Source organism: Brachycentrus maculatus, unplaced genomic scaffold, assembly GCF_059751285.1.
Source record: "Brachycentrus maculatus isolate JH-2025_06_01 unplaced genomic scaffold, ASM5975128v1 h1tg000282l, whole genome shotgun sequence".
Taxonomy (NCBI): Eukaryota; Metazoa; Arthropoda; class Insecta; order Trichoptera; family Brachycentridae; genus Brachycentrus; species Brachycentrus maculatus.
The window spans coordinates 247637-274846 of NW_028281033.1; the positions used below are offsets into that span (position 1 = coordinate 247637).

A 27210-nucleotide genomic window follows, 5' to 3' on the forward strand; every position below is an offset into this window, starting at 1 on the left:
TTTTTTTTTCTTTTCTTTAAGGCCTCAAAATTAATAACAAATAACAAAATTACAATATTTTGAGTGTGTACAAATCTGTATTTACAATCTGGATTTGTCCACTTAGGAATCATTTATTTATTAGAATGAACGTATCACCCTTCAAGGTAACCCTGAAGGACGCAGACCCCCAGGCAGACCTCCGAAAAGATGGAAATACAGCTGGAAGTCATCATCGCAAGAGCGACATACGGAGGCACAAACAGATCCCTAGGATCTACAAAAAGAAGAAGAGGAAAAAGAAGAGGAATTATATATATTGAAATTTTAACATACATGAAGAAGAATATGAAAGTCTGGGTATTTAAAGTGCTTATGACCTGTTATAGGCAAGTTAAGTGATTCGTTTAGGATCTTACATGTATCCAAATAAAAACGTCTCTGCTACATAAAAGCTTTCTCCATCCAACATAGATGGCTCTAGTAAACTCACATATATATATAGTGTCATGAGATTAATAATGTAAGAATTTTACTTGCACGTGTGCAAAGTGATCACTTAACCAGCCTATGATAGATTATTATCATATTCTTCTTCATCTATGTTGAGACGACAAAAATGTATAAATAAATAAACTATTGTATGTTAGGATAATAAATACATATAAGTGATTTTTCCACTCTAATTTTTATTCAATATCACCCTGGACTGGTACCTGAAGCGGAGGGCTGATCACCATTCCTTCATGTGTTAAATATCAAGATAACACTGCGTTTATATGTGCCCTATGCACCACTGGGGTGCGGATAAGGGTTTGAAGAGAAGATGTTAGGGTAAAATACAATAAAAATGAAAAATGTACAGTTAAAGATATTTGCTATATTTTTATAGTTACATACATGTGTTTTGTTATTTTTGATGACCTTGTTTGCAGTAACAAATATTTTTTTTCGGTTATTAATATTTTGATATGTTTACAATTCATTATGGTAGTATTCTGTTGTTACTTTGACTTCCTCTTCGTGAAATTCGTCGCAATCGGCTGGATACCTCGCCTGGAAAGAAAGTATTTGATTTATTAATTATTTAATTTTTTATTAACGGCAATAGGATTTGATGGACTGACAACATTGAGGTGCATAACCAAAAACCATTTTTTTTTATTGAATTTTCTTTTTTTACAAAATACATATTTAAATAATACAAAATAGTTGGTAAATATACAATACATTTCAAATATAACGTTTCTACCTCTCTAATAAAGTAGATACTTGTGTTTAGAGAGGGAGCTCGTTTCACAATTATTATTATTTTTTATAAACAAAGTAAAATAAAATTAAAATTAAAAATAAACAGATAAAAAAAGTAGATTAAAAGTAAAAAATATTCCTTGGTCTGGAGTCTAGGTAGGGGTGAGTCTTATATGTTTTTTTCCGTTAAATTATAAATGTGGAGGTCATCATGTGACAAAACGTGACCAATTCTGTGTTAAACCAATATGAAATCATTCAATCGCACCAAAACGTAACAATTTTACAAGCCAGAATTCATGATTACTTAAAATCATTTATAATGCAAATGTAACGTTTTGGTAAGTACCTCCACATCTATGTTTATTATGTTAATCATTGTTTCGGCATTCACTATGTGGCAACACATGATTAAGTTATAAATAAAACACTTATTTTTTACCACTTGAGTATTATATTCACGACTAGTTATGAAAACTACAGATGCTTCCATATACAGGTTTGAATATAAACTGTTTGAGTATAAAATGTTATTTAACCCCATATTCTTCTTCATCTATGTTGAGATTTCAAAATACTATTCATTAATGTCAACCATTTTTTATATATTTATAAAAAATATTGACAAAGCTTCAATTTTTGGTAATAAATAAATAAAAATGTTTTATAATGAAAATGTACTTAAAATTATTTACAATGGAAATGTAACGTTTTGGTGAGGACCTCCAAAAATATAACACAAATAGGGATCATGAAAATTGGAAAAATGTGTAGTATGGAGGATATAGTCAAATGGGGAAGAAGATTCTAGAATGCCATTGTCAATAGAATGCTAAAAATGGACTGGCACGAATTGCTCTTCAAAAGAGCCCGGACGGAAGAAGATCACCTGGACGACCTCCAAACCGATGGCGTGACAGCTCCCAGTCCACGTCACAAGAGATGAATAACAAAACAGACAGATCCGAGGATCTATAAGGATGAAAAAAAAGTAGAAGACAAATTGATAAAGATATAGAAAAGAGAGCAAATGCTGGGAACAGAGTGAATGGTACACACAAATCAGTTTTAGCTTCTTTCTTTTTAAATATGAATATTTGTGTTTTTATTTTTTACAAAAATACTTCAATTTCATACTACTTCTGTGAGCCTGGGCGGCTCATTATTAGAAATAGGTGTCAAATTTTGGCAGTGTGGATTCAAACCAAGAAACACTGACTTGAGAGTCCGTAACACTAACTACGGGACCACAACCCGACACCATAAATAAAAATCTGGCAGTGCACTAAGGAGTCCTAGTTTCAACCCTATAGTAAGTACACTGAAAGCAGTCAAAAAGAGATCTCTCAGACAAATATTCATCAAAATATATGATAAATGTTCGAATGGTGATAGAAGAAAATAATGCAGGGGTAAAATAAGCATTATTGATCAAATTAAAAAAGGTATGTTGAGGTGGTTTGGGTATGTGGAACGAGTGAGTGAAGAAATATCAGTAAAATAAATTTATGAGAAATAGGGGCAGAGAAAGATCGAGGAAAATTTGGCATGATAAAGTATGTCAAATACTCGAACGTGATCAGGACAGTCCACATGTACAAGTCAATACAAAATATGGCTCCAGAGTACCGTAGAACGGGGCTACTTGAACATTGATGTGTTACTTGAGCCCAGTACAAAAAAGAGATTTAAATCTGTATTTGGTCTACAATAATGAATGTATTTTGTCAATAAATGTCACCTGTCAAGGGAAATAATAAATCATGTCGATACATTCATTATTGTAGACCAAATACAGATTTAAATAAAAAAAGTTGTACTGGGCTCAAGTAACACATCAAAGTTCAAGTAGCCCCGTTCTACGGTATCTAGAAGAGTTGTGTATTTCGAAGGCATGGTGACGTTGTCCATGATAGAAGGACCTATGTACAACCTATGGATGAGGAGAGCTGACTCCAATAGTCTACAACAGTAGTCTACAATAGTCTAGACGATAATATATTATTTTGACAAATAAAAAGAGTTTTTTATTTTGATCCACTCACATTTTTACTAACCAACTAGTTTCGGCAACAACCTGTTGCCCTATTCAAGGTTTAATTTATGACTTTTTAATTTATGCCTGAAGAGGGCAACAGGTTGTTGCCAAAACTAGTTGGTTAATAAAAATGTGAGTGGATCAAAACACAAAGTCTTTTTATTTGTCAAAATAATATATGTATCAATATGATCCACTAAGTTAATGCTTTCAATATTCGAAACATAGACGATAATAACTTATCGTCTCTGTAGACTATTGGAGTCAGCTAACGGATGTCCCAACGGATGGAGCCAGGAAGAAGGATTATATATTTTGATGTACAAACCTGGCAATTGCTGTCATCTTGGATGGCAGTGTACAGATCCCAGAATCCGTGTCCTCCCTGGTAACTGAGTGCAGCAGAAGCAACAAGACTGCTGAATTTTGTCAAGCCGGCTTTGAACCCTGGAAGACCTGTAAAACATAACATAATTACTTAACTAACTATCCACCAACCCACTTCACATCATACATGATAAAAATTGTGTAGGACATTGGTACCATAAACCAAGCTAAGACACAAAATGCCGAACCCTCTTCTAGTGGAACGGAAGGTCTGCTGACGACAGTCAACAGTCCGCCTTCTCCTGAGGAGTTTTACGTAGTTTTCTCACAGCAATGAGCAAATGCTGACAAGTTCCTGATTGGCCCACACTAGATTATCCTTTCTGTTCCCAACACAGATTCAAATAAAACATCTTTTATTCTAGTTACAAGAAACAAAAATCCACTTCGTGATCTATAAACTTTGTTATATACAAAGATCTATAAACTTATTATAAAGCAAGTAAATAACAAATACAACTTTATCAACAAAATACAGAGAGAAGCCAGCAGACAAGAAGCAAAGGATGGAATAAGAGGATTCCACCCTGCAAGCCTCAGTTGACTCCATTAAATATGAGTCTGACTAAAAAATAAAAAGTATTGATCGCTTTTATGTTTTTCTTTAAACCCTTATTTGAACCCTTATCTGCATGTATCGCTCCAACCACCATGGTGCCTGCTGCTGCCTTAATTTGATCGGTCCATCGTGTGGGAGATCTTCCTCTCCCTCCTTTCCCTCCAGGCTACCGATCACAACTGGTCGTTCCAGGCTATCCTCGTTGCCACGCGCAACGTGTCCAAAGAACTTGAGAATCCGTCGGGTACAGACATTGGCCAGAGTCAAGCCATCCAAGCGTAGTTCCTGGCGTAGTAGTCTAATACGTATTGTTATTAATTTTGTAATGTGCCAACATTTTGAGTGTGTCCAAATACTTGTTCACAAAATCTACTTCTCACCAATAGATGTCTCTAGTGAAGTTCTAGTGATTCAAGAACAAGGTTTTTAAATTGGTTCATATAAATAGAACTTCCAAGAATTTGAGTAGTGTGGTTGTCAATAATAGGTAGAATTGGTGAATGTTACACGTGTGTAAAGTGATCACGTAAACCAGCTTATGACGGTCGTCAGCCCCGTAAATGCCCAGACTTCCATATTCTTCTTCATCTTTGATGAGATGTCAAAAAATAATATGTAAGGTGCCTATAACACATTCTCTTACCTAATTTCTCCTTGGGATCATGCTTGTTGATGACGCACAGCACGTGTGTCTGGCAATGCGAGTGCTTGTGTGCGAACCTGTACGCCCTGTAGACCCTCAGGATGGGCTCGATGATCTCCAGGTTGAGGGTGTCTGTCAACTTGTCGCTCAGCTCATTCTTGTTCACTGAGCGCAAGTAGGAACCGTGCGACTGGGCCGTCTGCAGGATATCCTAGAATAAGAAAAAAATACTATTTCACTGCTTAGCCTATTAACCCGATAAATACCTAAGACAGCGTCGACATAGATTATTTCACATTTCTATACACAGGGCCAACCTGCCGAGGGCTATGCCTGTAGGAAGAGCTACCGCTATGTTGAACAATATCACATTGGATATTGATCTGTTTCATGTGTCCGAAGGAGTTTTCCGAAGCGGGATTCTTCCACACCTTTATTTAAGTCTTCTTGCTTACTTTTAATATATACGCCTTGAATATTGTTTGTTATGTTTATATTAATTTTTTGTTGTTGAATAAATTGAACTGAATTAAATTGAATTGAATAAGCTTTGTTGTTTCATCAACTTCAGCCCATTCAAGTTTCAGAACTCGTGAGTTTTTGGCCGAACACTCAAACTAAGACTCCTTCTAACTAACTTCTTCCCCATCCACCTTTATCATCTGATCTCCCTCCTTCTGGCTTCTTCTAGTTCCCCAAACTCAAAAATAGAAGAATCTCAGGAATCGTCTCAAATCTTCTTCCTTTGAAAGAAAGAAGATTTGAGAGAATTCCCGAGATTAAGGCAAATGTGACGAAGGGCTGAAGGACATCACAAAAGAAGCGTTCCAGGACTGTTGTGGAAAGTGGAAATACCGCTGGGATAAGTGTGTTCGTCGGTCGGGGAGGTGAATACTTTGAAGGGGACCCATACATGTAACTTCTAAATAAAGTAAATTTCGTTTTATGATGTCAGTCTGATTACTAATTGAACAGGCCAAGTAGTTGATGTTTTATTATATAAAATACAGTTTCACCAAAAATTGTCTAGCAACATCTTACAACTAGCTGTAACTGTAGTTGCGGCTGTTTAGCGTAACACGGCTTAAAGCATTCTTATAACTAGCCTTCATCATATTCAATTACAGATTTTGCTGTATCTTTTTCCTTTAGTTTGATGCATGGGTTGGCAAAAAGCATATTTAAGTTCACTTTAAACTCGTTTATCTCAAAACTACTGTTTTTAACTTGCGGCTATTTGCCTTTGCACATTAGACACATTATAAAAGTGTAGATTCAGCTTACGTTGACATATTTGACAGCTGGTTTGACATAGACGCTGACATCTGTGGGCGTGTTGAGGTACTTCTGCAGGACATAGTTGATAATGGTAGACACCGACTCGGAGAATTTGGCTGGCTGCAGCGCAATGTGCTTCGGGAAGCCTTGCGATGACAGGAAACCATTCACGATAAATTGACTCGACTGCAGATATCTGAAATTAATATTGCATATACTTAGTTATATAATTTGTGATAGTGACTACTACTACTACCATCACGCCATTAGTAGGTAGAGCCGGTAAAATGCCAGACTCTTCTGTCCTGAGATACACTCTTAGCTTCCTTCACATCCATTCATCTAGTCATATATGCACTGCGATTACACAGTCTTTTGACAACGCCAGATTTTAGGACAGTGACAGGGATATTACTTTTAATAATAGCAAAAAGTTTGATTTATACTATAACATACAAAACTTGTGTGCAACCCATCATGACATATGGGATTGAAAGTAGAGCGGACATAGTAGTCACAAAAAGAAATGATGACTCTAATGAGCGTATCTGGCAAGAGTCTAGGAGACAGAATAAGGAACAACAATGTAAGGGAAATATGCGAGATCAAAGATGTCGTCAGGTAGGGAAGGCAATGAAGGAGATAATAGTAAGTACATGGGAAGAGAATGGAACCATCCAGACTCCCCCACATTGCACTGTACAGCCAACTCCCGGGCAGATCACTAAAAAGATGGATCGATAGCTGGGAATCGATACTGCAGGAGGCTAATCTCTCGTGAAAACAGGCCACAAGGCCTACATCAAGCGGAAGAAGAAGAAAAATAAGTAGAAGTGATATCTATAAGAATCTTGATCAGTAGATCTGAGCTGTAGAGAGATCAGTTAGTAGTAAGTAAGTTATAAGTGGATATCTGATATAAGTGGAAGTTATATGTGGATGTCCGCCTCCGTAGTGTAATGGTCAGCACGCTCGGCTACCGTTCTGGAGGTCCCGGGTTCGATTCCAAGGGGGGTAAAATAAATATAAGTGATTTTTTCACTGTAATATTTATTCAATATTATTACCCTGGACTGGTACCGGAAGCGGAGGGCTGATAACCTTTCCTTCATATGTAAACGATCAAGATAACACTGCGTTTATACGACGCAGTGCCCTATGCATCATTGAGGTGCGGATAAGGGTTTAAAAAAAATAAGTGGATATTATATTTTACATGAGAATTAAAATGAAATTCCAGGCCCAGAGATAAATATAAAATGATAAATTAAATTGATGGCTACACCGAAATGGCTACACCTGTTCTTGTTATTATTACATTTCTCTTCTCGGTTAAACTAAGATATCAAATATGAATTAAATTTATCCAATATTAGTTAGCGTTACTGTAAGATTGAAAACCCGGTGAATTGAAGCTAACAAGCCGTGAATAGAATAATAATACTTTTAAACATCTAAACATAAATGAAGAAGATTGTGGAAGTCTGAGTATTTACAGGGCTTAGTACTCGTCATAGCCAAATTACTGTTTTATGTGATAACTTTATATACATGTATCATTTACTTTTATATTTTGATTCTATTTACTTTTATATTCTTGGAAAAGAGAGTAATATAACAATTATCATACCATACCGATTTTTAACAAAGAAATTCATAATCATAATACACGAGGACATAACAAAATACATGTGGAGCCGATAAACACAACTAAATTTAGAGTAATGTAGGGAAGTGAAACATGGAGTTGGCAAAAGAAGGATGAAAGTAGACTGAATGCAGTCAAAATGCGATCTCTCAGAAGAATGTGCGACAAAATGATGTGTGATAGATGTGCGAATAGTGAAATAAGGAAGGAATGCAAAGCTGAGATAAGCATTACCGATAAAATTAAGAAAGGTGTGTTGAGATGGTTTGGACATGTAGAACGAATGAGTGAGGAAAGAACGGTAAAACAAATTTATGAGGCGAATGTTATTGGGAAAAGAAGCAGAGGAAGACCGAGAAAAACATGGCACGATCAGGTATGCCAAATACTTGAAAGCGGTCAGGTTAGGAGTCGTGACAATCGGCGGGTATGTATGAGGAGATGCATGAACGTGGAAGAGGCGAAGAATGTTTGCAAGGACAGAGTGGTGTGGCGCTCTATTCTCTCTGCCTACCCCTGCGGAGAAGCGGAGTGATGGTTAGTTAGTTAGTTAGTTTAAATTTAGAGTAAGGTCCTTAAATTATATTGCCAATACCTAAATTAACCAGCTGCCTGACATATATAACATAAAACCCATTCGGGGATCCAAAATAAATTATCTGAGAAGGTACTTTATGGAAAGATATATATGTAGTGATTAGTCATATTTTCGTATTTTGTTTTTACCTTATATTTTTTATATTTTCCCATTTGTTTTATTTTCTCATTTTTTATATTTTCTCATTTGTATATTTTAAATATGCTTCTTACCTTGTGTTTTCTCCTTTATTTCTTTTAAATATGCTTCTTGTGCCTATTTATTATACCTGTTTATTGTTTTTATATTTTGCCATGTATTAGTATTAGTTTTGGTTATTTTTAAAAAGATCTTTTTTGTTACTTTATTATTTGCGTTCCAGTCTTGTTAACCTTAATCTCATGTCCCAAAATGAGAAACAGAAATTACTCATCGGGAATATTATATGTATATATGATTTATGTATGTTTTTTTTTTTTTTAAATAAATAAATAAAAAATAAATCGTAGAATAGACATAAAAAAATTATCCAAAAAATATTTTTACCTCTGTTGGACTTCCGGGTTAGCAACGTGAACTGCCCACTCGGCCAAATAACTCGTAGCACGCTTGATCCACCTTCTTCTAAACGAATGATTCTCCAGAGACTTTAGAATAACCTCAAAATCAATCTGTCCATTTTCGTCGGTGAATGTTTTGGTCAGTTCCCTCAAACCAGCATTCTGCCAGACAGTCTTACCGAGATCAGAGTTGATGAAGTGGTCCCAGAAGACGTGGAGTTTCTCGACTAGCGGTGGTAAGAACCACGCGTGGTCAGCGTGTTTGTGCTCTCTTTCTGAAGCCTCTGGACCGCTGAATGAACTGATGGTGTTCATTATCAAAGGAAGAGCTCCGGCCAAGTCTTCCATGACATTCCCACCAGATTTCTTCTGATTACTGTTCTGATTTCCCATAAAAGCCTGGGCGACATTCAGTAGACCACTAAGATCAAACCCTTCTTCCTGTTTGGGCTGTTTTTTTGCCGGCTTTCCTAGTTTGAGAGACGCCTTTTTTGACGGTTTGGTTTCCTCTTCGCCATTTCCTCCCACGGATTCGGCAAACGCGCTTATCACTGATCCGAGTAAACTCGGATCGAGGTTTCCATCTTTGTTTGTGAAAAGAGAACCCAAATCTGTAATTAAAAATACCAAAGCATTATCTAGGATATTCCGCATTAAGCTCAAATCGACTGTCCAAACTCAAAACACAGTAAGAGACATTTTTTTTTGTAGTACGTTTTTTTTGCATTTTTGGACTAAATAGATTCTACTTAGTCCAAAAATGGAAAAAAAACCTACTACAAAAATACAGTACTGTATTTTGGACAGTCGAAATGTCATTTCAATTAATGAGATTTATTAAAATTATAAATAACTTTTGAAACTTTTTTTATAAAATACAACATAAAGTCCCAATTGTTTTGAAAAATGTCCAATTTGGTTTGTAAATGTATAATTTGATTTTTAAGGTGTTTAATTTGGTTAGTAAAGAGTCCAATTCGATTTAAAAAGCATCTAATTTAGATTTTTAAGGCGTCCAATTTGATTTGTCGAACGTCTAATTTGATTCCTACGGTGTCCAATTCAGTTTAAAAAACGTCTTATTTGATTTGTAATGCATCCAATTTGATTTATTAACGTCCAATTTGGTTTGAAAACATCCAAATTGTTTTTAAATACGTCCAAATTGAATTGTAAACTGTACAATTTGGTTTATAAAACGTAATAATTTTATTTGTAAAACGTCCTATTCTTTATTCAATTTGATTTGATAAACGTCTAATTTGGTCTGTAAAACGTCCAATTTGGTCTTTAAAACGTCTAATTTGGTCTGCAAAATGTCTAATTTGGTCTGTACGACGTTCAATTTATTTGTAAAATATCCAATACTATTTTCAATATGATTTGAAAAACGTCAAATTTGGTTTGTATAACGTCCAATTTTATTTGTTAAATGTTCTATTTGATTTTGCAAAGACAGAGTGGAGTGGCGTACGATTCTCTGCTTACCCCCTGGGAAGCGGCGTGATGGTTAGTTAGTTAGATAGTTATAAAATATTGTCCTTTATGACGCCATAACTATTTTCCACACGAAGGAATTTTAATCTGAACGCAGACAAAATTCGACACGGGAATCCGACCGCTAATAATATTATGTATCGAATATTAAGCAAGTCATCGACACTTGACTCTCTACTAATCATAATTCATTATTTTCACAGGTTGATTCGACCGTGAAACCATATTTTACAGCGCAAAAAAAGATATTCCCTTTTATGCAGAATCGGCTAACATTTTTTACAAACTTTATAAAATTAAACAACTTTGTTTTAACCACTTTTTTATTATTAGTACACTTTAACCTACCGGTTTGGACAAGAACCTCGTCATCATCAGGGTTTATTAAAAAAATGTTTAAAACTAAGTTATTTAATTTTATAAAGTTTGTAAAATGTGCCACAAAGTATCTGCGAAAAACATTCAAGAATTTTTTTACAAAATTAACAAATAAAAAATTCAGCAAAATGACATTTTATTTTTAACTATTACCCGCACTCATTTATTCGCCTCCATAGTGTGGTGGTTAGCGCGCTAGGCTACAATGCTGGAGGTCCCGGGTTCGATTCCCAATAGGGTCAAAATAAATATTAGCGAATTTTTAGTCTAACATTTATTTTATATGACCTTGGACTGGTAGCTGGAACGGAAGGCTGATTACCTTCGTGTATTTAACGATCAAGATAACACTGTTTATAGAATATATATGCTTATTGAATATCGTAAAGACGATGCAGTGCCCTATGCACCATTGCGTGAGGATATGGGTTGGAAAAATAACAAGCAGCGTGATAACTGTATACATACTCAAAATAAATAGTTTTTTTTCTGGGCATTTACGGGGCTTACGACCGTTTTAGGCTGGTTTAAATTATCACTTTATCTTTATCACTTTACACGCGTGTAATATTCACCAATTCTACCCTTGATTGACAACCACAATACTAAAATTCTCGGAAGTTCTGTATATATGATCCAATTACGAAACATTGTACTTGGATCACTAGAATTTTCACTAGTGACATTTATTGGTGAGATGAAGAAGTGTTTTTTTTACGATCGTAATCCCCGTCAATGCCCAGACTACCTTATTCTTCTTCATCTATATTAAGATGTCAAAAAATAATCTGAAAAATAACTTCTTATCGGAGATAATCCAGATTTGTGAACAAGTATTTGGACACACTCAAATTGTTACAAAACATATCGCTCACTCCTTTCAAGAACGTCATAAATAAAAAAACTTGATTTCTCAGGAGAACGTTATTAAAGTTTAAAAATATAGTACAATGTATTAAAAATAAATATCAAGCCACTTATTGAACTTTTTCCTGTGCAACAGATCTCTTTAGGTAAAACCTGAAGGTTTTTTTTCCATTTGAAATATACATGGTATATTTTTTTTTAAATAATTAAACGATACATTTTCTTCAAAATGCAAAAACAACACTTTCTGCCCTGTAGCGGGTAAATATTAAGTTAAAAATATGCCGCTTTTGCTGGAATATAGGACATTTTCTGGGCATTGCGAAAACATGCACGACTGAAAATTGTCGATTTTTGGTTTATGACGTTCTTGAAAGGAGTGAGCGATATAGCGTACTTACTTGACAAAACATCAGCAGTGGGGTTATTCTTCCCCTGCATCCCGACCAGAGCGTCTCCAATGTTCTTGGCCCCATCGCCTTGCATGAGGGTCCCCAGTATGCCTCCCAGAGCGGCCACCCCGCCGCCCCCCTTGCCCGCCAGGGAGCTCTGCAGGAAGCTGGACGCCAGGTCCAGGAGAGGATTGGACTCTCCCTCATCATCCTCGACATTGACGTCATTGTCGTCTATGCTCTGCGCTGTGAAGGCTGCCAGCGATAGGAGGGAGATAAGAGTGATGTAGGCTGACAAACATCTCTTCGTGTCGGCCATTTTTATTTGATAATTGTTTGCACTCCTGAAAAAATAGAAAAAAAGACATTTTAGGAAAATTTCTAGTGGGATTTATCCACATATTAGAGTGCATAGGACACTAGATATGATTTATTTGTAAAAAAAAATTGTACTCTTGCAAAGCTCGGCTGTCCAAACTCAAAACACAGTAAGGGACATTTTTTTGTAGTACGTTTTTTTTGCATTTTTGGACTAAGTAGATTCTACTTAGTCCAAAAATGCAAAAAAAAACGTACTACAAAAAATGTCCCTTACTGTGTTTTCAGTTTGGACAGCCGAGTTATTGTTGAACTGGAATACTTTGGGCGACGAATGTTTACAAAAATAGATTGGTGTGGCGTTCTATTCTGCAGTAAAGCGACGTGATAGTTTTGTGAGTTTTGAGTTAGGATTCTTTAATTAGTTAAGTTTCGTCGTCACCGACATTATCCATATGGGCTGCAATACAAAAAAGATATTAATTGAATATGGAATTCACTGAGTTTGAGGGGGTTAAAAATGATATTGAATGGTGTCGAGTTGGGTGTTAACGAACGCGTCACGTCGCGAGATTATAACGAATAACGCATTCGTACGTGGTCCGTTACGAGAATCAAATTAAGTCAATGTAAACCGCACCAAATGGCAGCTTATGCGTACGACTTACAGTAAAACCGCGCAGTAAAACTATTTTATTCCACATAATTTTAGCGTTCAAATACCTCCGAGAATCTGTGCTGGATTTATGGCGTCAAAATATCATATCATTCGTTTTTTCAATTAAAATCTAATATATATACAGTATCTACTCAATGAATTAGGGCCACCCATTATTTTTTTGAATACTCTGAAATCTTTTGGATTATTATATTTATTTTACATAAATACTTTAAGTTTTCTATTGACATCTAATATCATGTATATTACCTTCAATAATATGTAAAATATACCTGGATTATTTAAGCCTTTACAAAATTTCAAACCCTTTTTCTGAGAAAGGTCCTTAATTAGCACAGGTAGACAGATAGTTGAAAGTTCAAAAAATAGTCTTATCTCATTTATTAGTGAAGTTTCTTGAGTTCTGGTTGTTGTTTTGTTCAGAGAGGTTATATAGTTATCGTGTCTTATAAAAAAAACTTAATTTTTAATTTCAGTTCATAAAGTATAAATTTTTTTGTAAACACAAGTGTTTTTTTTTGAAAAGGACAAAATGGGAAAAAGTAAAGACATTTCTGAGGAAAAAAAGTCTAGTGTTATATTGCCACTGGAATTAGGAATACTAGCTAATAGAGAAATTTCAAAAAAAGAAAACGTTTCTCGTCAAACGGTGGACAGAATTTCAAAATCAATAAAAAATCAGTCACCCGCCACCAGCAATCGGCGAAAGAACTGTCGTAGGATTAGAAAAACAACACCGAGGACTGATCGAAAAATCGTTTAAAGTGCCTTAGAAAACCGTAGTGCATCAGCAAAAACATTAAAAATAAAATTGGAAGAAGAGGATATAAATATATCGGTATCAACACTGAGGCGACGTCTTTACGAAGTAAATCTGAAATGCAGGCGCCCTGTAAAAGTACCAAAATTGACACCACGAATGAAAGCGGATCGATTAAAATGGGCCAGGCTACATCGAAATTACTCGGTAGATGATTGGAAAAAGGTATTTATTTAAATTGAATTTTCAACATATCATTTTAGTAAATAAACTTATATATTTGAATTAAACTTAAATTTTCATTATTTTTCAGGTCATCTTTAGTGATCAGTGCCGGTTAGAAGCCGTGACAGAGAGCCGTCGATTCGTCAAAAGAACACCAATGGAACGTTACAATGAGGCCTGTGTGGTAAAAGTTATCAAACACCCCCCTGCAACAATGATATGGTCATGTATTATTAACAATTTACCTGGGCCGTTGTTTTTCGTGGAAGGAACAATGAACCAAAATTCCTATAAGCAGGTCCTCGAACGAATTTTATTGCCCTTCTACCATACACTCGACCCAACAGAAGGTCCATACACCTTCATGCAGGATGGGGCACCTTGCCACCGGGGTAAATCAATAATAAAATTTTTGTCTAACAAAAATCTGCTTTTGCTCCCCTGGCCTGGAAATTCTCCGGACCTTAATCCTATAGAAAACGTATGGAGCATGTTAAAAATAAGGTATACTCATTTCCAAATCCGACAGTAGACTGTCTAAAAAAAAATATTCAAAAAATTTGGTCAGAAGACGAAGAAATAAAAAACATGATAAAACAGTGCATTTTAAGTATGCCAAAAAGAATTGAGGCAGTTATTTCTGCCAAAGGTGGAAATACTAAATACTAACTATATTTATATGAAAATATATGCATAATTTAAGCGTAATAAAGTGTTCATATGTATATAAAATTCAATGTTGTTTTATTCAAGGTTTTCTCTGAGTTATTCCTGTTTGAATTGAGAAATTGCGCGAAATTCTGCGTGGCCCTAATTCATTGAGTAGATACTGTATATATATATATATATATATATATATATATATATATATATATATATATATATATATATATATATATATATATATATATATATATATATATATATATATATATATATATATATATATATATATATATATATATATATATATATATATATATATATATATATATATATATATATATATATATATATATATATATATATATATATATATATATATATATATATATATATATATATATATATATATATATATTTATTACTTAAAGAACCCTTATCCGCACCCAATGGTGCATAGGGCACTGCGTCATATAAACGCAGTGTTATCTTGATCGTTTACACATGAAGGAAAGGTGATCAGCTCTCCGCTCCAGGTACCAGTCCAGGGTAATATTGAATTAATATTACAGTGAAAAGATTACTTATATTTATTTTATCCCCCTTGGGAATCGAACCTTTCAGAACGGTAGCCGAGCGTGCTGGGTAGTTCAATTCAATAATTCTATCCTATTCCTCATTACGGAGGGTTGTGATCCTTGTCGAACCGGTGACTCTTCTCCAGTTATCCATTTGCTCTGTACGTAGCGCTCCAACCACCGAGGTGCCTGCTGCTGCCTTAACTTGATCGGTCCATCGTGTGAGGATCTTCCTCTACCTCTCTTTCCCTCCAGGCTATCCTCATTGGCACGCGCAACATGCCCAAAGAACTGAATAGACGAATATAACCTTTTAATTCTATAATAGGTATTTTTAAATGTCAATGAGTAGAAGGAGCAGGTAGAAACGCAACGTTATTATCGGTCATAAGCTATCAGCATTTCAATAACGGCGAAAATCTAATTTGAAACATTAAACATTAATTTAAACTATTTTGACCTTATTTTAATTTCTTGGTCTATCGCTTTATTCCGTAATACCTACCACATAACAGATTGCGTTTAACCCTGTCCGCGCTAAAACTTGTATTATTGAATCACCTTTACGGCTAATTTTAAACATAACCGCATTCTTTCAAACCCGTCTTATGTAATGCCCGTCAAATGATGAGCAAAACAGCTGTACAGCTGTCACTTTGCACGTATATTGTGGTGCCATTCAATGTTAGATGTATTGAGCGAATCAAATGATAAGTTTTTTTTACAACATTTTGAGTGTGTCCAAATACTTGTTCACAAAATCTGGATTATCTCCAATTACAGGAGTTATTTTCATATTATTTTTTGACATCTCATCAAAGATGAAGAAGAATATGGAAGTCTGGGCATTTACGGGGCTGACGACCGTCATAGGCTGGTTTAAGTGATCACTTTACACACGTGTAACATTCACCAATTTTACCCATTATTAACTACCACACTACTCAAATTCATGGAAGTTCTATGTACATAAATGAACCAATTTTCGAAACATTGTTCTTGAATCACTAGAACTTCACTAGAGACATCTATTGGTGAGATGAAAAGAAGCTTTTTATTGAGCAGAAACTATTTTATTAGTATGTGAGGTCCGAATCCTGGATTATAATCACACACAGAAACACCAGAAAATATTATTTTCCATTTTATTATTTAAGTTTATAATTTGACCAGATAATTTATTTACAACATTTTGAGTGTGTCCAAATACTTGTTCACGATAAGTTTTTGATGAAAGCATATCATTTTATTTGCTCAATACATTCGCTTATTTAATCAGAAGCAGAAATTTACATATAAACTGTATTGTATGTGAAAATTACTTTAAAACATTTTTGTGAAAATTCGCTTGCATCTTCGAACACGTGATGGAAGTGAAACTTCTTTAAAAATATACCCTGGATTTCGGATATCTTCTAACCCTTATCCGCACCCAATACGATGCAGTGCCCTATGCGCCATAGGGCACTGCATCGTATTGACGCAATATTATCTTGATCGTTAATTACATGAAGGCAAGGTGATCACTCCTGCGCTTAGGGGACCAGTCCAGTGTAATATTAAATGAATATTAAAGTGTAAAATAACGAATATTTATTTTCACCCCCTGTGGGATTCAAGCCCTGGACCTCCAGCACGGTAGCAAAACATGCTGACCATTGCACCACAGAAGCGGATAAATTTTCTCCTAAATGCGTTGTAGCGGATACGCCTAGTTGAAGAGGAGAACCCACGAAGAAGAATGTCCATATTAGCAGTTATCAGTGAGTGCAACTGTTTGTAATTCAAGCATTATATCCGCTAGTGGTCGGTTCGAAAAACATGATTTTTTACAAATTTGTTTACAAAATGGCTACCGGAAATGACCACCAATTTTACCTCAAAACAAGCGTATACATTTCATATTTTACTGTAATATTTATTTGCAGAAAAACAACTAAAATTCGAGAAGAAAATCAATTATTAATACTGTGTGGACAATTTGTATTATTTGAGCATTTATCTTGCGCGCATTTCGCTTACTCCTTTCAAGAACGTCATAAATAAAAAAAAACTGTTTTTTCAGGAGAACTTTTTTAAAGTTTAAAAATATAACACAATGTATTAAAAATAAATATCAAGCCACTTATTGAACTTTTTACTGTGCAACAGATCTTTTTAGGTAAAACCTGAAGGTTTTTTCTACATTCGAAAAATATTTAGTATATTTAAAAAAAAATATTAAATAATACCTTTTCTTCAAAATGCAAAAACAACATTTTCTGCCCTGTAGGGGGTAAATATTAAGTCAAAAATATGCCTCTTTTGCTGGGATATAGAACAATTTCTGGGCATTCCGAAAACATGCACAACTGAAAATTGACGAATTTTGATTTATGACGTTCTTGAAAGGAGTTGGCGATTTCTGCAAACTTACTTGTAATATACACGAATGTTTATTTTCCCACATATTTCTACATCTTTCTATTCTTGCACTATTAGTCGAAGCTTTCACTTTTGAAACTGCAGAATCAACTATTGTCTGGCCAATGTTTCCATCTACCTACATTGTTTGCTCTGATAATTCATCATCTTTAATCAATTCACATTACTCATTCATAATTCCAACATAATTAATTGAATTACATGACCATTTTAGAGCAACTGAACTATACTTAGTTGCTATAGCCGTCTCCGTAGCGTAATGGTCAGTACGCTCAGCTACCGTGTTCCCGGGTTCGATTCCCAGGAGGGTCAAATAAATATAAGTGATTTTTCACTTATTTATTCAATATTACATACCATGGACTGATGCCTGAAGTGGAGCTTGGGCTGATCACGTTTCCTTCATGAGTTAACGATCTAGATAACACTGCGTTTATATGCTACAGTGCCCTATGCACCACCGGGTGCGGATAAGGGTTTAAAGAGGAAAGGAGTTTACTCAAGGCACTATGTATCAGGAGACTCATGAATGTGGAAGAAGCGAAGATTGTTTGCAAAGACAGAGTGGTATGGCGTTCTATTCTCTGTGTCGCGATCGTTTGGTCATTTTTCCTCACTGACTTAAATATAGTCACCGTGAAATGAAAACTTCAAACGACGACTAGGTGTAAACAGTGTAGTCAGTATTATTTTTTGACATCTCATCAAAGATGAAGAAGAATATGGAAGTCTGGGCATTTACAGGGCTGACGACCGTCATAGGCTGGTTTAAGTGATCACTTTACACACGTGTAGCATTCACCAATTCGACCCATTATTGACAACCACACTTCTCAAATTCTTGAAAGTTCTATATATATAAACCAATTTAGAAACCTTGTTCTTGAATCACTAGAACTTCACTAGAGACATCTGTTGGTGAGATGTAAAGAAGCTTTTTACTAGGCAGAAACTCTTATATTAGTATGTGAGGTCCGAATCCTGGATTATAATCACACACATGATGATGAGATATCAAAAAATAATATGAAAATAACACCTGTAATTGGAGATAATCCAGATTTTGTGAACAAGTATTTGGACACACTCAAAATGTTGTAAATAAATTCGATTACGCTAATCTGTCGTAGTCGTTTTCATTTTTCAAAACCGGACTGCCGGACGGTGAAATCACTTGTAGTGGACAATCGCCCTAACGATTCAATCCAATGCATCTCCAATAGGTTTTTTGTTGACTAAAAGCTGAGTGTTGTATCAGCCAAGCTCACTTTGTGGACCTGTTTATGTACATGTGGCATGTATAACGTGACCATTTATTTTTGTCCCCAAAACGGGACATCTACCAATTTTTACGTAAAAGTATGTATATTCAAGAAAACATGTATTTTTTCATAGTTTTTATGTATTAATAAAAGGAAAAAGAATGTTGATAAAGAAAATAAGAGGAATAAATAATATAAATATGAGAAAATTATGTTGTTCAGGCTATCTGAAAACGGTACGGTCCCGTTCAAAACGGGACGTAAGGTCACTTTACACATGACTCACCAGCCACCTGCTGTAGCCATATGCACCGAAATCAAGCTAGGATTTGTTCAGCAAAGTTATACGAAACGGCTATACTACAAACTATCGTCGATTTTTTGCACTTTTGAAAAAAAATTGTTACCGTGTGCTGCTTTTTTTTGACATTTCGACGTCCCGAAACTATATTTGGGGACAGCGGGACAGGCTATCTAAAAACGGGACGGTCCCGTTCAAAACGGGACGTATGGTCACTTTAGGCATGTACCCACGTACTGTGCACGAATACAATGTATCCGTATCCTGTTCGTCCTTGGCTACACGCCAACCGTTATATCGGCCAGATAACTGTACTCCGAGCTGGGAATGGTATTCTAATACTGGAATGTGAGATCACAGAATGGGTCATCACTACAATTAATTCAAATACAGTATAATATTTGATTTGAAAACAGTAAACATATCGCTCACTCCTTTCAAGAACGTCATAAATCAAAATACTTAATTTTTCAGGAGAACGTTTTTAAAGTTGAAAAATATAAAACAATGTATTAAAAATAAATATCAAGCCACTTATTGAACTTTTTACTGTGCAACAGAACTTTTTAGTTAAAACCTGAAGGTTTTTTCTCCATTTGAAAAATATTTAGTATATTTAAAAAAATTATTATACAATACTTTTTCTTCAAAATGCAAAAACAATACTTTCTGCCCTGTAGCGGGTAAATATTATGTTAAAAATATGTCGCTTTTCCTGGGATATAGGACATTTTTTGGGCATTCCGAAAACATGCACACCTGATAATTGACGATTTTTGATTTATGATGTTCTTGAAAGGAGTGTGCGATATAACAATCTTCTTATCATACATCGTTCACTTTAAATAATACCACTTTAATAAACACTTATTCATGACCACCGGTTTCGGAAAAATCATTTCATCATCAGATCATTAAAATAATATTATTACGGTCTGCATTTGCACAAAAATAAAATTTTGAAAGAGAGAAAGAGACGAATGAATCACAATGGGAATATTTTTAAAAGGGGACTAGAAGTTATATTTAGTTGGATATTTATCATGGGTAAGTCTTTGTAGTCCGCCTCCGTGGTGTAATGGTCAGCGTGTTTAGCTACCGTGCTGGTGGTCAGGGGTTCGATTCCCAGAGGGGGAGGTGAAAATAAATATTAGTGATTTAACACTGTAATATTTATTTAATATTACCCTGGACTGGTCCCTGAAGCGCAAGAGTGATCACCTTGCCTTCATGTAAGTAATGATCAAGATAAAAGTGCGTCAATTTGATGCAGTGCCCTATGCACCATTAGGTGCGGATAAGAGTTATAAATAATAAATAAATAAGTCTTTATTAATTGCTTTACTTATTTCTAATTTTTCTAGATTATATAAACAAAGACCAGTTTTATTTACATGTAAAATTTGTAAACCCAAAAATTTAAAAATATTTTTAAATTACCAAAATTTGTAAGAGATCATTAAGGGGGTATTCCCCAACTCTTAAAGACAGAACTCATTCGCCGGCCAACCGCCGAAGAGGTAACATGACTTTCCACGCCCGATTATTTTTAAAGAATGTATATTATTTTATCCGCCTCCGTAGTGTCAGCACGCTCGGCTACCGTTCTGCAGGTCCCGGGTTCGATTCCCAAGGGGGGTAAAATAAATATTATTCAATATTACCCTGGACTGGTACCTGAAACGGAGGGCTGATCACCTTTCCTTTATGTATAAGCGATCAAGATAACACTGCGTTTATATGACGCAGTGCCCTATGCACCATTGGGGTGCGGATAAGGGTTTTATTATTATTTATTGTATTATTTTTTGACATCTCATCAAAGATGAAGAAGAATATGGAAGTCTGGGCATTTACGGGGCTGACGACCGCATTATTTTCCATGCCGATATCAGTGCATTCTATACAGGCAGAAAAGTTGTGCCTACCCTAAATTACTCGCGTTCCATACAGAAACACGACCAGTGCCTACTATGCCTTATCTTTACCCAACCCTACTGCCCTGATTTAAAACTCTGTGTACTCCACTGGTAGATATTTACTGTAACAATAGAAATTCCGCGATTGTAAAAACATTTTAGTAATCTTAGTAATCTTTTGGACCATTTAAAGTGTCTTTTTACAGATAGCATTGTTCGTTTTGGTTCAAATTATTTGAGAAATAACTAACTTATCAACCTCTTTGCTGTTTTTCCACAGGGGTAGGCAGAGATATAAGAACCCCACACTAGTCTATCTTTGCAAATATTCTTTGGCTCTTCCACAATCATGCATCTTCTCATTTTATTATTATTCATTTTATCATTTGGTTATTCCGACTCTTAACCTGACCACATATCAGGCCAAGTTTTCTTTAGTTTTTCTCTGCTCCTATTTCTTCTTCTAACCCTTATATGCACCCAATGGTGCATAAGGCACTGCATCATATCCACGCAGTGTTATCTTGATCATTAACTGCACGAAGGCAAGGCGATCAAAAGCCCTGTGCTTTAGGTATCAGTCCAGGGTGATATTAGGTAAATATGATATTTTATTTATAGTTTCGGCATTAACATTGTGGTAAGACATGTTACAATGATTAAAGAAAACACTTCGTTTTTTACCACTTGAGTTTTATTATAGACTACATGTTTCAGAAGTTAAACTTCCATCATTCAGGTCTGTATAATAACTAAAATATAAAATACTTTTTTTATATTTTAGTTTTTATACAGACCTGAATGATGGATGTTTAACTTCTGAAACATGTAGTCTATAATTTTTTTTTTTTTTTTTTTTAATCAAGGTAAATATGAAATTAAAAACCACCCATATTTATTTTGATCCCCCTGGGAATCAACCCCGGAACCTCTAGCACGGTAATCAGATACGCTAACCACTACACTACGGAGGTGGACCATTTCCAGCTCCATAAATTTCATTCACCGTTATTTCCTAGCTCATTCGTTCCACATGTCCAAACCATCTCAACACAAATTTCTTAATTTTATCGATAACACTTACTTATATCAACTTCAGACCATTCGAAAATCATTCATACATCTGAGAGATGACATCTTGAATGCATTCAGTTTGATTTCATCCTTCTTTTTCCAATTCCATTCTTCATTTCCATACGCTGCCAGGACTTCGTTGTGTACTGCCAGTTTAGCTTACGCCGAATTTTACTGATTTTGTTTGCTATTCATTCATTCAATTAAGTGTACCATTCCCTCTATTCCCAGAAAAGTATTATTTGAAACATTAAATGAATGACAAAAGTTTCATTCAAAACCTCATATATTTACCCACTGATAAGCCCCATCATAAAAACAAACCTTTTTACATTAATTCTACCTGAAAAATTGAAGTTTTGTTAAAAAATACGTGTAAAATAACTCCGAAGTTGAGGAAACCTAGATTTGTGAACAATGATTAGTACACACCAAAAACATTGCAAATATAATAACTGATAAAATAACAATTTTCATAAAAAATTATAAATCATGTTTTCGGGCGTCTTCTAATATGTAAAATAATTCGGCTAGGATCATACATACATTTTTAAAAAATATGGGTTTCTGCTTAATAAAAGCTTACTCAAATAAACCATAGATGCCGCCGAGACCTCGTACATAAAGTGACGTGAGAATTATATAATATCTGTATGAATTCCAAAAATTTGAGGAAGCTGGTTTTTCAATCAAGGGTAGAATGGTGAATGTTACACGTGTATAAAGTGGTTACTTGAACCAGTCTATGAAAAAGCGTAAGCCCTGTAAATACCCAGACAAACGGATTCTTCTTAATCTTTGTTAAGATGTCAAAATGCAAAAAAAGCAATATTGAAGAAAGGTCTACTAGAAAACCTAGATTTTCTTTACTAGAATACTATACTGGGACTATGAAGGATTTCTATTGAAGAAAATCAAAATAAATCTTTTATTTATTGTTTCGGCATTAACTTTGCGGTAAGACATGTTACAATGATTAAAGAAAACACTCGTTTTATACCACTTGAGTTTTATTATAGACTACATGTTTCAGAAGTTGAACTTCCATCATTCAGGTCTGTATAGTAACTAAAATATAAAATATAAAATTGTTCTATAAATAATAATAAAATAATAAAACCCTTATCTGCACCCTAATGGTGCATAGGGCACTGCGTCATATAAACGCAGTGTTATCTTGATCGTTTACACATGAAGGAAAGGTGATCAGCCCTCCGCTTCAAGTACCAGTCCAGGGTAATATTTAATAAATATTACAGTGAAAAAATCACTTATATTTATTCTTACCCCCCCCTGGGAATCGAACCCGGGTCCTCCAGAACGGTAGCCGAGCGTGCGGACATAAGTTACTTACTTTCTTACTTTCCCCTCTCCTTATTTATAGAACAATTTTATATTATATATTTTAGTTACTATACAGACCTGAACGATGGAAGTTTAACTTCTGAAACATGTAGTCTATAATAAAACTCAAGTGGTAAAAAACAAGTGTATTCTTCAATCATTGTAAAATAAATCTTTGTAGGGAAAGTGACAAGTTAAAAAAAAATTATGACAACTGGGGATTTAAATGGTTATTGCTACTACAGTCAAATGAACAATAGCAAAATGACATTCTTGAAATTATGAATTGATTTTTTTCGCTGACACGATGATTCTGATTAAACGATGTGTGCGAATTTTTCGAGACATTTTAAATGATCAATGATTTCATTCAGTCAGCGTAACAGTCGTTATTATTTTTCCATTATTTTTTGACATCTCAAAATAGAATAAAAATATGAAAGTCAAGGCATTTACAGGGCTTACGACCGTGATATGCTGGTTTAAGTCACTTTACACAAGTGTAACATTCACCAATTCTACCCATGATTGACAACAACACTATTCAAATTCTTAGAACTATAATATATTGATCAAACTCGATACAGAGTTCTTGAACTCAATAGACTACACGAGAGGCATCTATGGTGGGATGAACCAAGCGTTTTATTAAGCAGAAACTCTCATTTGTATGTGAGGTCCGAATCTTGGATTATATTCACATTCATACTTGAGAAACGACAGAAAATACCATTTTCATTTTTTATTTAAGCTTATAATTTGACCAGTTAGTTTATTTACAACATTTTGAGTGTGTCCAAATACTTACAAATCTGGATTATCTACTATTAGGGGTTATTTTTCATATTGTTTTTTGTCATCTCAGAATACCACTTTGCGTAATACCACTTTTAAATCAAGAAAATACGAATGACTCTTATTACTGCATGAGTAAATACCATTTTTCTTTCTCGAATTCGCAATACAACTGTTCAGGTTCAGTACTGCAGAACAGCGTTTAATATTTAATATAATTTTGTACTTAAGTTATACATATTTATATATAAACATTTATTTATTATTTTTTTTTATTGGACACTGTCTATCCTCTCTAGGTATTTGGAGATGCCTGTTCTGAGGTAGGCAGGGTATGCTTATTCGTTTTATAATACAGCTTTATATATATTTTAATGATAATATAAAAGTGGTAAGACTGAAATAATATGAAATAATAATTATAAAAAGAAAGCAAATAGAGAGTTGAACTAAAAGAAAAGTAAAATCCAAAGGAGTAATATTATAAAATTAGAAAATAGGATTAGAAAATAGGATTATATAATTATAAAACACTGACACATAGATTAATCACACACAAACTTTTATTTGCTGCTCCAGCTGGGTTCTTCCAATTTTTAGGAGCCATTATTTTGTGTGCATTTTGAATTTATTTCCAACTGAACATAATATTTCTTGTGTTATAACTATCATAATTATTATGAAGTTGATATATAATATTTGTTATTGTATTTCTAGGAAGTTTTCACCTTTAACGGGTCAAAACGGTAAAAGTTTATGAATCACCTTTCAAGTAGGCTGTACGAGTATGCAGCAGAAAAACATGTGATTCAACTTCTAAGAATTCTGACTTTACCTGCAGTAGAAATATGTATTATATATATATATATATATATATATATATATATATATATATATATATATATATATATATATATATATATATATATATATATATATATATATATATATATATATATATATATATATATATATATATATATATGGAGGTCCCGGGTTCGATGGGCTTCATGTGCTAACGAACAAGATAACAGATGCAGATAAGATGCAGTGCCCTATGCACCATCAGGTGCGGGTAAGGGTTTGACTGAATCAATTATAACATAAATATACAAGACAAAAGCCTAACAGTGAAAACTGAACTACGCAGTAAACAATGGAGTTCTGTTGCCAACCCTAATGTAGTGAAGCATGGAGTTGGATGATAGTACAAAGACTGAATGCAATCTAAATGCGATCTCTCAGACGAATGTGCGGGATAACGATGAATGCAGAAATGAGGAAAGAAAGCGAGGCTGAGCATAAGCATTATCGATAAAATAAAGAAAGCAGTGTTGAGATGGTTTGGGCATGTGGAACGAATGAGTGATAAAACAAATTTATGAGGCGTATATAGTTGGGAAAAGGAGGAGCATATGAAGACCGAGGAAATCTTGGCATGATGAAATATTTAAAATACTTGAAAGTAGTCGGAATAATCATCGGATATATAAAACGAGATAAATAAATGTGGAATATGCGATTAATGTTTTCAAAGACAGAGTAGTGGAGTGACGTTATATTCTCTCTGCCTACCCATGCGGGGAAACAGCGGAAGGTTATTACAACACGATATTGTAGTGATTAGTCATATTTTCTTATTTTATTTTTATTTTATTTTCTCTTTCGCTATATTTTCTCATTTGTTTATTTTAAATATAGTTCTTACCTTATGTTTTTCTCACTTATTTCTTTTAAATATGCTTTAATGCCCATTTATTATACCTGTTTATTGTTTTAATATTTTGCCATGTATTAGTTTTGGTTATTAAAAAAAACCTTTTTTGTTACTTTATTATTTGTGTTCCAGTCTTGTTAACCTTAATCCCATGTCCCAAAATGAGAAATACAAATTACTCATCGGGAATATTATATGATTTATTGTAACTGCAGACAGTTGGTAGAATTCCATATTGAATTGTTGGGTAATATATCCAAAATAAAACACGGTTTTTGTTGGATTGAATTCTACATTTATTTATGTATATTTTAATACGTGACGCGTTTCGTCTTCTTAGGACATTATCAAACACATAATGTGTTTGATAATGAGTAGTGTTTGATAATGTCCTAAGAACGAAACGCGTCACGTATTATAATATACATAAATAAATGTAGAATTCAATCCAATAAAAACCGTGTTTTATTTTGGATATATTACCCAACAATATTATATGATGTATATATGACTTATGTATGTAATATGTTTTGAAAAAATGAATAAATAAATAAATAATATAAAATATTCGGCTGTTAGAAATATTATAACTGTACTTACCTCCGATTATCCGCTAAAAAATCACTCGAAGTCACAATTTTTCCTACAAAACACTTGTATATGACATTTTCACGTAAACAATGTTTTTTTTCTGGTAAAAGGAGCAAGATATAGGGTCGGTTGATGGGGAACACACTGTCGTGACGTTTGAGCTTTACACTGGTATTGTAGAAGCGGGTTTCGCTCTTGCCTGCGAGCTGGAATATTTTGTATTGAGCTCTCTCACGCGCTACGGTTCTTGCCTACACAACTGTACTCGGGGTACAGTGTGGTCACAAACATTCATTTGTGGGGGTCCTCACCAAAAGGTTACATTTCCAATATTGCACAAAAATCCTTTAAATGCAAATCTGTTTGCAGTGCTTTTTATAAAATTTAATGCTGTTTATGTCCGCCTCCGTAGTGTAATGGTCAGCACGCTCGGCTACCGTTCTGGAGGTCCCGGGTTCGATTCCCAAGGGTGGTAAAATAAATAAAAGTGATTTATTTCACTGTAA

General features: G+C 34.4%; 1 protein-coding gene across 1 annotated transcript; it reads right to left on the reverse strand.

Moving 5' to 3' along the window:
* Positions 1–26927, reverse strand: LOC148305180 (uncharacterized). The gene is made up of 7 exons (XM_088267111.1): positions 26714–26927; positions 12064–12398; positions 8907–9531; positions 6142–6331; positions 4858–5068; positions 3597–3724; positions 1–1035 (listed from the first exon to the last, which is right to left on the reverse strand). Exons 2-7 carry the CDS (start codon positions 12371–12373, stop codon positions 955–957), a joined length of 1545 nt encoding a protein of 514 aa, XP_088123237.1. The 5' UTR covers positions 12374–12398; positions 26714–26927; the 3' UTR covers positions 1–954.
* Between the last annotated feature and the right edge of the window lie 283 nt (positions 26928–27210).